A 13,602-nucleotide genomic window follows, 5' to 3' on the forward strand; every position below is an offset into this window, starting at 1 on the left:
CCCAGCTCGCACGCTCCACAAACACTGGGGCCTCCCAGCCCCTCCCGGGACCCTTTGCGCCGCGCACCAGAAAGCCGTGGCGTGCTTTGGCTCGGAAGGGCCGCCGTAGGCTCTGGGTTGCCATGGAAACATAGCTACCATCACTATGTCGTTGCAACGGACGCCTCAGTCGCGGGTATTCGTGGAACTGGTTCCCTGGGCTGACCGGGGCCGGGAGAACAATGCGGTCTCGGGCGGTGAGGCGCTGCCCGGCCTCCGCCGCCCCGGCCCCACAGCACAGGCCCAAAGCGCGACCCGCGAGGTGCACGTGAGCGGCACTGCGGAGGTGTCTGCGAGCCCTGACCGCGCGCAGGTGGCGGTGCTGGTGAGCAGCACCAAGGAGGCTGAGGCTGAGGCCAAGAAGAGCGTTTGCCGCCGCCTGGACTACATCACGCAGAGCCTCCGACAGCAGGGCCTGCAGGTGAGAGCTTCGTGAGGGAGGCCTCGGGCGGAACTTCCGGCCCCGCGGGTCCCTGCGGGAGGCGGCGTGGAGGGGCTGGAGGGTCAGGGGCACGTTGGTCTCCCGGTACTACTGAGGCCGCGACCTGGCCGACGGAAACTTGCGGCCGGCGACGTATTGCCGATACCTGAGGTAAGCTTACCTTACTGAGGTAAGCCTCAGTGGCTTATAAAGTGAAAGAATGCAAATCGAGTAAGTTTTTATTTGGTGGTATTTGTCGCCAATAATTTTGTTTTTAACCTCGATAGGATGAACTGTCAGGCCTGACCATTAGATGTAAAATGGTTGCCTAAGTCCGTGTACTACACACTAATCATTCTTTGTTTTGATTCTGCACCATGCAGTTGGCAAGCGGAAAGCGTGGCCTGCTCCCTCCCCACCGGGTGAGGCTTCGCATTAAGTGGCTTTTCAGCATTTTTCCGCCAACAGTAACGTGGGGAGGAAAAATGAATTCCATTTAAAAATGTCTGCAATATTTTTCGTTTTGAACTTTCAAAACACTTAAGCCAACATGTTGTAGATGCCACACAAATGAAATACTGCTACGTTTTAACGAGAGATGTCGGTGAAACAAACACTAACTACATCTTAGCTCCACTTCTAAAAAGGAAAGAAGCGAACCAGCTTTATTTAATCTGAACAACAGCTTTGTGAGTCAGGTTTTAATATCCCCGTTTAGATTTAAAGAGGTTAGATAATGCTCTAAATTTCAGGTAGGGTGGTATTTGTTGTCTTCTTGAAACTAAAATCCGCTTTTTTTCCAGCCACAGTTGCCTCCAGATAATTGGAATACAAGAAAATTAGAAGCCACAGAATGGGTCAACTATCCCAATTTCCTCATTTTACACAGTAGGACTCAAAAGGCCAGAATTGTGATTTATCCAGGGTAACACCGAGTTCATAACAATGCTTCCTGCCTATTGTTAAACATGACCCACACCTAAAAAGCAAGTCTTTATTTTAAGGAAAAAATATATTTGTACTGCATTTACTAGTATAGTTATTTAAAAAGTCAATTGGAAAAGATGTCTTAATTACTTCACAGTTTAAAAGAATTCAAATACTTATAACCAATGTGAATTAAATGGTTTAATATGTAGAAAAAATTTCCTCAAAATAACTGTTGTCCGTGCTGCAGTCCTGTTTGCATAATATAACTAATTCTTAAGTTATTTATGTAAAATGTATACCAAGTTCACATGGCTGTAACTTCTAATATGTAAAACAATAAATTACTGCATTAACTTAATTACATTAGGGTTCAGTGTTCAAGGCAAGAGATAGAAGGTCAGTAATCTACCAATTATCTTTGCTAATGGAAGAAAGCAGTCATGTAGATGATTTGTTCAGTAGATAATGCAAAAAATCATATTACTTTTCAGGATGAATTATAATGGGTTTTCGCAAAGTCTTTATTCATTTTAGACTTTGGAGTTTGGGTTTTATAAACATCACTGCCCTACTTAAAGGTTTCCTCGTATTCAGGTTACTCTGCTTAATAGATGGAGCCTACTTCTCTGTTATTTCCTGTTATCTCGCCTCTCCTGTTATGTTAGCTGATGCCCATTTTTTCCTTTAAGAACCAACCAACCTCACCTCCTTGGCATTCCTTTTCTAACATAACACTAGTGTCTGTCATACCACACTCCATTTCCCACTTGTAATAAAACTTAGTCTGTATTTTAATTCTTGCTTTACTGGTGTCTTCTTCATATTCTAAACCTCTCCAGAGCACAGACCTTTTTGTATCACTTGCTTTGCATTCATGGGCTATACTTTATATATATAACATTTGCTTTGTGGTTTGCATGTTCTCTTCATAGGCTGTAAGCTCCAGTATTTGCCTACTCATAATTGTATATTTTTTTTTTTGATAAATGTGTAATAGTTGCTGTGCACCAAAAATAGAGAATGAGTAAAACATAGGTACTGTGCTGAAGGAGTCTCATGATAGGAATAAACTAATATATAGTAAGTGTTATGAAGAAAATGTGTTCAGAAAGCTGTAGACAGAGCATGGAGAAAGGCTTTGTTTGCTATAATGAGGAGTTTGGATATTATTGGCTATATAAAAAAAAAAAAAAACCCTGCTTAATGCTAGACCTTTTACAAATGTTATCTCATTTGATACTCATTCCGACCACATGAAAATGCATTTCAATTGCTGTTTATGGTTGAGAACTCACAGGATCCGAGTGATTATTGGCAGGGAGCCCGCCCAAGGTCACACAGCTAGGAAGTGGCAAAGTTTAGACTCTAGTCAAGAATTTTGACCTCAAAACCCTTGCTCTTAACCACTGTAGTGTGTTGCTGCTTTATTGTCTTGGCAGTGGGTGATTAAGTTTTAAGTAGGGGATGTAGCAGATGCTATTGATACCCCACACTTGTATCCCTTGGCACTTCACATTTGTGTGCATACAGGCCCAACTTCCATCTGCCAACACTTGTTAATTCCTTGCCAGTTTTTCCTGGCTCCACCTACAAGTGGGCCAGTCAGTAGTGCCAGAGAATTAACCCCTCCTCAAGCTCTAGCAGCCTTGAACTAACAACTGAGAGGGGAAAGACACCTTCCCTCTTGGGCAGCTTAATTCTGAGGTACGTGTTCTGCCTTATTGCCAGAGTTTCTCTGCAGATAAAAGTTCCAGTTGCCCACAGTGGTGACTGCTTGGCAATACATACTTTAATGGCTTACTTTCCTTCCATTTCACTTCCCACTCCCCTACAGTGTTTCTTGGGATCATCTTAAAAATTAACTGCTTAGGGACGCCTGGGTGGCTCAGTGGTTGAGTGTCTGCCTGTGGCTCAGGGTGTGATCCCAGAGTTCCAGGATGGAGTCCCACATCGGGCTCCCTGCATGGAGCCTGCTTCTCCGTCTGCCTATGTCTCTGCCTCTCTCTGTGTCTCTCATGAATAAATAAATAAAAATCTTTAGGGCAGCCTTCGGCCCAGGGCTTGATCCTGGAGACCCGGGATCGAGTCCCATGTCGGGCTCCCTGCATGGAGCCTGCTTCTCCCTCTGCCTGTGTCTCTGCCTCTCTCTCTCTCTCTCTCTCTCTGTGTCTCTCTCTCTTTCAAAAAAGAATAAATAAAAATCCTTAAAAAAAAATTAACTGTTTATACTCACATCCTTGGCTCAGAGTCTGTTTCTGGATGTGCTCAAATTAAGATAGGGAGTAGTAGGAATAGATTGAATATATCATACAAGTTGGCTTCAGCTTTTCATTATTGAAAATGGTGACAAAATTAATATCCTTGTTGCTAGGTATTTATACATGTTCTTAATTATGCTTTTTGATTTTGGGTTTTTTTTTTTTTTAAGATATTTATTTATTTATTTATTTATTTGTGAGAGATAAAGAGAGAGGCAAAGACATAGACAGAGGGAGGAGAAGCAGGCTCCATGCAGGGAGCCCGATGTGGGACTCAATCCCGGGACTCCAGGATCACACCCTGAGCCAAAGGCAGATGTTCAACCACTGAGCCACCCAGGCATCCCTAATTATGTTTTTTGGACATTAATTCCTGGTTTATACAAACTTTCAGGCTTATGAAAAATTACAGTCTAGGATGAAAAGTTTACACTAGGCATAATGGGCATAATTTTTTTTAATTTTGCCAATTCAGTAAAAAAATGTTACTGTCACTTCCAATGTTTTATGTTTTTTTCACATTTGAAGTTAAACTTTATTTCATGTAAATTGCCAATTCATAATACTTTGTCCATTTTTTCTGTTGTTTTTTCTTTATTAATTTAAGGGATCTTTTTAAAAATTAGTTTCTACTGTACAGTATAATGATTCAACAATCTTGTACATTTCTCAGTGCTCATCGAGATTATTATACTCTTGGGATGCCTGGGTGGCTCAGCAGTTGAGCGTCTGCCTTCAGCTCAGGTTGTGATCCCAGGATCAGGGATCGAGTCCCACATCCCGCTCCTTGCGGGGAGCCTACTTCTCCCTCTGCCTGTGTCTCTGCCTCTCTCTCTCTCTCTGTGTCTCTCATGAATAAATAAATATTTTTTAAAAAGATAGTTGTACTCTTAATCCCCTTTATCGATTTATCTATATCCCACTCCCCACTTCCCTCTGACAACCACCAGTTTGTTCTCAGTAGTTAAATCTTTTTTTGTCTCTTTTTTTTTCCTTGTTTGGTCAATTGCTTTGTTTCTTAAATTCCACATATGAATATAATCATATGGTATTTGTTTTTTTGCTGGCTGATTTATTTTACTTAGCATTATATCTTCTAGATCCAACATATTGATGGCTGAGTTATGGTCCAATGTGTGTGTGTTTGAATGTCTGTCAGACATCTTCTTTATCCATTCACCTATGGATGGACACTTAGGTTGCTTCTATATTTTGGTTATTGTAAATAATGCTGCAATGGGCATAGGGATGCAGGTATCTTTTTGAATTAGTGTTTGTGTCTTCTTTGGGTAAATACCAGCAGTAGAATTACTTATCATATGGTAATTCTATTTTTAACTTTTTGAGGAACCTCCATATGGTTTACACAGTGGTTGCACCAGTCTGTATTCCCACCAGTCACGTACAGGTTTCCTTTTTCCCCGCATCTTCACCGACATTTGTTATTCTTGTTTTTGATTTTAGCCACTCTGACATAATAAGGTGGTATCTCATTGTAGTTTTAATTTGCATTTCCTTGAGGTGAGTGGCATTGAGCATCTTTTCATGTGTTTGTTGGCCATCTGTATGCCTTCTTTGGAAAAATCTATATTCAGGTCCTCTGCCCATTTTTTAATTGGATTATTTGTTTTTGTGGTGATGAGTTGTATAAATTCTTTATCTCCTTTGGATATTTCAGATATATTATTTAAAATTATTTCTCCCTTTCAGTAAGTTGCCTTTTTGTTTTGTTGATGATTTTCTTCCCCGTGCAGAAGCTTTTTATTTTGGTGTAGTCCCAGTAGTTTAATTTTGCTTTTGTTTCCCTTGCCAGAGGAGACATATTTAGAAAAAAGTTTCTATGGCTAATATCAAGGAAATTATTGCTTGTGTTTTCTCCTAGAAATTCTATGGTTTCAGATCTTGCATTTAGGCCTTTAATCCATTTTGAGTTTATTTTTATGTATAGTGTGAGAAAGTGGTCCAGTTTCATTCTTTTGCATGCAGCTGTCCAATTTTCCCAGTACCATTTGTTGAAGAGACTGCCTTTTTCCCATTGTATATTCTTGCATCCTTTGTCATAGATTAATTAATTGTCATAGGCCATATAAGTGTGGGATTATTTCTGAGCTCTATTCCGTTCCACTGGTATGCATCTATTTTTGTGCCAATATTTACTGTTTTGATTACTGCTGCTTCGTAGTGTATCTTGATATCTGGGATTGTGATACTTCTGGCTTTGATCTTCTTTTTTCAAGATTAAGGGAACTTTATCAACAACTCTGTCTTCCACGTATTGCAAAAAATTCTCCCAATTTCATCTTTGCCATATACCTTTTACAGTATTGAACATACAAAATGTTTAAGTTTTATTTAGACAAATTCATTAATCTTTTCTATATGTTTCTTGCCTTTGGTGTAACACTTATTGGATCCTTCCGAAGCTTAAGGTTATATAACTATTAACTAATATTTCCTGGAACCTTTAGGGACCCTTGATACTACTTAAATATTTGGTGTGTGGGAATTCACTTTGGTGTAAGGAAAAGGGTTTTGTTTTCTCCTAAATGGGTAAGTTGCTGTACTGAAATCATGTACTGAAATCTTATCTTTTACTGCATGTGCAAGAAGTTAACTTGAATTGCCCTTAAAAACAAAAAGTATGGGCAGCCTGGGTGGCTCAGTGGCTTAGCGCCACCTTCAACCCAGGATGTGGTCCTGAAGACCCAGGATCGAGTCCCACATCAGGCTCCCTGCATGGAGCCTGCTTCTCCCTCTGCCTATGTCTGTGCCAATCTCTCTCTCTCTCTTTCTCTCTCTCATGAATAAATAAGTAAAATCTTTTTTTAAAAAAGTATTATTAAAAAAAAAGTATTTTAAGAATTATAATAATAAAAATTAAAAGTATTGCTTTCATAATCTTAAATGAATAATATGCACATCAGGTATGCAATGGTCAAGGCTCTGTTTTGATGCAGTTCTCCTGGCTTTCCTGTGCTTCCTGCATGATACTAAAATGGCTACAATATTCCCAAGCCTTATACCACGTACTGTACCATAACAAGAAAGTCAATAGTTCTTATTTCCTGCAACCATATAAAAACAAATACTCCTGTAGTTCACAGGACATGTTAAATGGACGATCTAAATTGTCTGGCCAGAGAAATGGCATATACTAATTAGTGTACATTTAGATTTCTGCCCATTTTTTAACCTAATCTTGTAGCAAATTAGGTGTGATAATCCTGAATGGTTTAGACCTAATCAGGATTTACCTTTAACCACATAGTTGCTGCTCAGAGAGATTAGGGGCAGATTGTATGTCATGAGGATTCCATATTGCTTGCTGTGCCTGTTTTGAAATGTTACTGGTATTATATTTGCAATCTTCAGACATTCTTGGATTAGTTTTGGAATACTAGTTCTTTGATCCTGGTTATGCTGCTACATTAGTACCACATTATTTAAATTATTATAGCTTTGTAAAACATTTGAAAGGCAAGTTCTGCCCTCATTACTTTTCTACTAGAAGATTTCCTGTCTGCAAGGGACATGTTAAATTACACCACAGGGATACAATCAGAAAATCCAGAGAGTGTAAAATTCTGGAGTCCAAATAAAACTTCTTTTCATATTTTGCAGTATTCATATATTAATTTCAAGAGAATTATTGATTTTACAATATTGCATCCTGGTCCGTTTTTTCAAGCATTTTTTGTGTGTGTGTGTGTGTGTGAAGTTCTGTGGTTTTCTTCATGTTTGTCCTTTTTAAGTGTATTCCAGCCATGACAAGGTTTTTTTATACCTATTGAGAATGTTACCTTGCTGCCTTCATAGACTTAAGTAGTTATTTTTATACTGACCTTTTTGTCTTTTAAAATCTGCCCTTTATATTTGGATATAAAATAGCTTCCCTGGAGCCTAGTTGGGAAAACTTAATGGACTAGGCTAGTATATTTTAGTATTTTTTTAGTTCGTACCCAAAATGGCAGGATTTCCCAAACTTTGCACTATTTTTAACATCCTAGATTAGATAATTCTTTGTTTGCCGTCCTATGCATTTTAGAATATTTAGCTATATTCCTGACCCCTACCCATCACATGACCAACTTGTCCTCAGTTACCTGGGACTGTTCCAGTTTTCCTAGAATTAGTCCCATGTCTTAGGAACCTCCTCAGTTTCTAGTAAACAGAAGCATTTATTCAGTGTCTACTTAGGACATTATAAAAGTGTACTTCTCTAGCCCATTTTAACAATCAAGTATGTCTCTAGACATTAGCTAATTTCCCTGGGGAGCAAAATTGCCTTCTGCTTAGGAACCATTACCCTACAGATAACCAGAAAAAGCTCATATTTTGTGTGGGAGCCCACCAGTCAGACATTACCAGGAATATATCTATGATGAAACAAATTTAGGCTTATTTAGCATGATCAGCAGACTCCTATAACATCCAAAAGGCTTTATGTACAAATAATTCCTCATATGTATACCAGTCTAAGTTCATACTTTTTGTACAAGCTAACGTAAAAATTACTACAAACAGAGTGACAATGATGAAATTTTCAGCAAGTATTTGTAGACTTTGAATTTACTTCATGTAACTTTTAGGAAAGTTTTAAACATCAAGCAAATCAGTTCTTTCTGCATACTCTGTTATTCTGATTTTAATAAGTTCAGGTTTCTGCTTTATGTTTTAGAGTCCCTGCATTTAGTAGCCAAACCTTTAGTAATTATACTCTTGTACTTTCTGCTTCAGGCAGAAAATGTAACTGTGACAAAGGATTTTAGAAGAGTGGAAAATGCTTATCACATGGAGGCAGAGGTATGTACTTATCATAACATAATTGGAAACAGCATGACTTTATGGGGACAATTTGCATTTATTTTACTCTTGAACTGAAATGTACAGGAAAAATGCTTCCCATGGTATTGATAAAAGATTATTTTTCTCAAAATCATTTTTGGTGTTAATATCTGTGGGTTTTTTAAAGTTTTTTTTTTTTTTTTTTTTTAGGTAATCTCTACACTCAACATGGAGCTTGAATTCATAGCCCCAAGATCAAGAGTCGCATGCTCTTACCACTGAGCCAGCTAGGCACCCCTGCGTGAGCTTTTAAAATAAATTTTAATGAGATTTATTTGAGAGAAATTGTTTTGAAATGGAATAAAAATAGCAAGGAGGAAGTGGCAGTTAATTGCCACCTGAATAAAATTTTAGTAAAGTTACCACTTCATGAGCAGGAAACACTACTGGAGAGAAATTTCTTCTTCTCAGATAAAAAGCAAATTAATAAAGTCCTTACATAAGGATTGACACACTTTTCAACATTCTTTTTTTATAATGCAATTTTACTGTGTTTGTGGTAAGTTAAATTTTATTTCAAAATAAAAACCACTTGTGGGCACCAGGGTGATTCAGCATCCAACTCTTGATTTGGGCTTGGGTCATGATCTTAGGGTCATGAGATGAGCCCTGCATTGGGCTCTGTGATCACTGAGGAGTCTGCTTGAGATTCTCTCTCTCTAAAATAAATAAATCTTTAAAAATAACCACTTGGGGCATCTGGCTGGCTTATGAGTAGAGCTTTCAACTTTTGATCTTGGGGTTATGAGTTCAAGCCCCCTATTGGGTTTAGAGATTACTTACAAATAAAATCTTTAAGGGCGCCTTGATAGCTCAGTTGGTTAAACATCTGGCTTGGGCCCAGGTCATAATCTCAGGGTCCTGGGATCCAGCTGAATTGGGCTCCCCACTCAGCAGGGAGTCTGCTTGTCCTACCCCTTCTGCCCCCTCCTCCTCTTTACCCCTTCCCCTGCTCATGCTTTCTCTCTCTCAAATAAATCTTTAAAAATAAATTCTTCAGAATAAATAATTTAAAAAATATAAATAAAAACTATTCAACCTTTGCCCAAGTTAAAAAGAACAAAATATTTTTGTATACTCAATGATAACATTTAGTTCCTACAATTGCCTATACTTTTTACTTATCTTTAAAGATTTTATGATCTGGATTTTATGAAATCATGTTATTATTTGTTATACAATTATGTTATAATTGTAGTTAGATTATAGGACTGCTATTTGTTTCAGCTTCCAAACATCTTGGGATTATGTGCGAGGTCCATACTGCCTGCTTGTCACAGGAAGCAAACAAGAATGGAGTTAGAGTGGACTCTTATTTATCTAGGCAGATTATCTTTAGAGGTGGGAAATATCTTGAGAAATCATCTAGTCCTACCTTCAGGCATATAATACGTTATTTTTCTAATTTTAAGGATATAATTTTAATCTCAGATAACCTGGGCTCAGACTTCTCAAAGACTGTTACAAGAATTAGAATAGAAATTGGTTTCTTACCTCTTTGAGATAGTAATTTCTACAAACATTGTTGCTCCAATACTAATTTTAATGGTTTTGTGATTTTCAACTTAAAATTGAACTATCTCAAGGGATTTTTAAATTACTTAGGATAATTTTATGGATCCACATGGCAAAATTTATTTTATAATAGGGACTGAAAAGTATCTTTCAAAACAGGATAAAGGGGAGCTGGGGAAATGGGCAAAATGGGTGAAAGGGAGTGAGAGATAACCTGCTTTCAGTTATGGAATGAGTAAACTATGGAGATGAAGGGTACAGCATAGGGAATATGGTCAGTGGTATTATAATAGTGTTGTACGGTGACAGATGGTGGCCACACTTCTTGTGAGCATAGAGGGTATAGACTTATTGGACACCTGGCTGGCTTGGTTAGTGACTCTCCATCTTGGGGTTGTAAGTTTGAGCCCCATATTGGGTGTAGAGATTACTTAAAATCTTAAAAAGGGTATAGACTTGTTGAATCACTGTTTTATACCTGAAACTAATGTAACATTGTGTGCCAACTGTACTTCAGTTTTAAAAAGGAGTTATTTTAAAAAGGGAGTTATGAATCTTCTCAGATAAGAAAAGTTTTAATATGACTTTTATGATATACACTATGATATCATTGTTTCATTTCAATTGTTTTCTTAAAATAGATTTTTCAGTTTGGGGGATCTCTGGGTAATATTCACAAGAGAGACTGGGTGTCAAAAAAAAAAAAAATCAACACAACAGGATGAAGAACAGAGTGGTAAGAATCCGTTTTATGGAGATCAAAAGCCAGGAGTATTCTGGAACTCCTCCAGTAGTTACTACCTGTCAGGGCTTTAGGCTGTAGTGAATGTACATTGGTTCAGGTTATCTTTTAAGTATCTTAAGTTAATGGGCTTTATTGTGAAGATACAGGAAGGAAGGAGGAAAAGGAATGGTCCCAGCAAATACATAGGCCTCATGGAAAATGGGCATGTTTTTTAGACAGCTGTTTTAGGGACCCACTGTACAGTTACAAAAAACGCTTTAGAGGGACACCTGGGTAGCTCAGCATTTGAGTGTCGTCTTTGGCTCAGGGCGTGATCCTGGAGCTCCAGGATCAAGTCCTGCATCGGGCTCCTGCGGGGAGTCTGCTTCTCCCTCTGCCTCTCTCTCCATGTCTCTCATGAATAAATAAATAAATCTTAAAAAAAAAATGCATTAGAGCTGCTTGTTTTGCTATAAGAAGATGACTAAATGAGGACTTGGCTAAACACCGCTCCTCTTCTGCTGTATTTACTTCTTAATGTCTTGTACTCATTTTCTTCAGAAAATGTTTATATTTTATAGGGCTCTCTGATAGCCAGAATTCTTACATCCTGCAATCTAATACATGATTGCTCTTAGGTTAGCATCAGCAGTCAGTGGAGACCAGGGTGGTGGGGTCACAAGGTACAAAATGATGTCTAACATATACCAATATTCTCATGGACAGTTAAATATACAAAGTAAGATCAGATAGTAGAACATTATTTTACATAATAACTAAAATTTTCATCCTGAAAGGCACTTTAAAGATTCTTTATCTATAAACTTCTACCTACCCTGCTGCTTCTCTTTATTTTAAAGATAATCAAAAGTTAGAAATTATATAAGTGCACGAGTATAAAAAGTTTATTCCATCTTCAGACATCTAATCAATACAAAATTTTGTAACATTAAGCCAGGATAGACTCACTATTATTCATCCATTATGTACCTCTTCAAGAACAAAAGGCTAATACTTGTTCCTTCAGGTAGATACTTGGAAGTTCAGTATCATGTTGATGCTACTTTTTTCTTCTCCAGGGGTAAGAATCCCCAATTTCTTTAGTCATCATTTCTTATAATAAGACAAACTCTTTATCGAGTCGACCAATTTCCATCTAAAGCACCTAAGCTATAGTGTCCTGTGATTTAACCAGCCCGTATGAGAAAAAGATGACTATCTCCTTATCTTGAAATGTTGAAAAATGAACTTCTAGCACTTGCATCACATTGTTTCCTTCTTTTGAGCTCAGTTATAATTAATAATTACAATTTGCTGAACTGCCTTTCTCACATACTGCTTTAAATCATATTTCTATTTTATATTTTGTTATTGCTACTTCAAAATGAAGTATAAGTTTATATTTATCTCTGTAAAATTTTATCCACTAGGTTTGACCTGTGTTTTGAGCCTATAGGATCTTTTTGGGTCTTGATTTTATCAAGCAGTGTTTATATTCTATCCTGCCAGCTTTCTGTCACCTGCGGATCTGATCATCTGTGTACCCATCTGTGTAATTAATAAAAATATTAAGTAGCATTAATCAACTATGACCCTAACCAACAATGTTGCCATGAAGACTGTATGTCAGTATATCCCAATATTTGTCTAAATAAGTAAAATATAAAGCCTTTAGAGCTACAGTATTTCTCTAATAACTTGCCAGCTAGGAAGTCAAGTTTAGTACATCATGACTTGTTCTTAATAATCTCAAATCTACATGCTCAATAGGTTGGCCTTTGGATAGAAATAATTTGGCAGTGGTTCAGAAGATAGAGATTAGAAGAAAAGCATAAGTTGGTGAACCTCACTCTTAGGAATAAAAGCAAAATTAAAAGTCAGATGAGTTGTCTACATCTCATCAAGAAACTCAAGACTTTAGAGAACTTTACAAGATTTTAGTATTAGATTCCTGTGTTCTTATTTTGTTATTCCTGATGCCTTCTTGGAGGACCGTTAATGTGAAAAAGACTTGTATTCTTTTCTTCAGAGACAGGACCAAGAAAGCAGGGAGAGATTTAAAGAGGAAAGAAAAGAATAGATTGTGGCAGTACCAAAAAGAAAAGAAAATATGCAAAGTGCTTGAGGCCTGTGGCAATGGAACAAAATGAATCAAAAGGCCTTATCTTCTTTCCTTCTCATAAAAACTTTTTTCTTTCCTAATTTCTTATAAACTAATTTTTAAAATAATCTGTTCTAGAATCTCGCCTAGAATCGAAAAGAGTCTAGCTTACTACATGTAGTTTGTTCAGTATTATAGCCACCTGCCTTTTATGGAAATTAGAACTACCAAGTATTTTTAAAAAGGCCTTTGGCTGTTTCTTTATGGTAATTGAGATTAGCAATAATTCAGAAGTCTCATTTGCAGATATTTTTAATAAACTGAGATTTGATTTATCCAATAAGAGACAAATTTATTAGAGGCACTTAAAATCTCACCTACTTGGGGGGTACCTGGCTGGCTTAGTCAGCAGAGCATGCAACTCTTAATCTTGGGGTCATGAGTTTGAACGCCATATTGGGAGTAGAGTTTTTTTTTTTTTTTTTAAGATTTTATGTATTTATTCATGAGAGAAACAGAGGCAGAGACACAGCCAGAGGGAGAAGCAGGCTCCATGCAGGGAGCCTGACCTGGGACTTGATCCCAGGACTCCAGGATCACGCCCTGGGCCGAAGGCAGGCACCAAACTGCGGAGCCACCCAGTGATCCCCTAGAGTTTACTTTAAAAAAAAAAAAAAAAAAAAAGTCTATTTTGGAATTCAGTTTCTTTTTTAGTACCGAAATTTCTAATGAGTTTTCTTGACCAAGGAGATGGGAAGTACTTATGTAT

General features: G+C 37.7%; 1 protein-coding gene across 5 annotated transcripts in view; it reads left to right on the top strand.

The window, feature by feature from the left end:
• The window catches only part of IRAK1BP1 (interleukin 1 receptor associated kinase 1 binding protein 1), a 26,194-nt gene continuing 12,592 nt past the window's right edge, over positions 1–13,602 (top strand). For 2 of the 5 annotated variants that reach the window (XM_025444514.3, XM_025444515.3), the window contains exons 1-3: positions 63–460; positions 844–882; positions 8,386–8,451. In XM_025444514.3, the coding sequence (XP_025300299.3) occupies positions 146–460; positions 844–882; positions 8,386–8,451 (420 nt within the window). In that variant the 5' untranslated portion in view covers positions 63–145. Of the gene's footprint in view, positions 461–843; positions 883–8,385; positions 8,452–13,602 lie in introns of all 5 variants that reach the window. The other 3 variants (XM_025444513.3, XM_025444516.3, XM_025444517.3) reach the window with 3 other exon arrangements.

This window comes from Canis lupus, chromosome 12 (assembly GCF_003254725.2).
Source record: "Canis lupus dingo isolate Sandy chromosome 12, ASM325472v2, whole genome shotgun sequence".
Classification (NCBI taxonomy): Eukaryota; Metazoa; Chordata; class Mammalia; order Carnivora; family Canidae; genus Canis; species Canis lupus.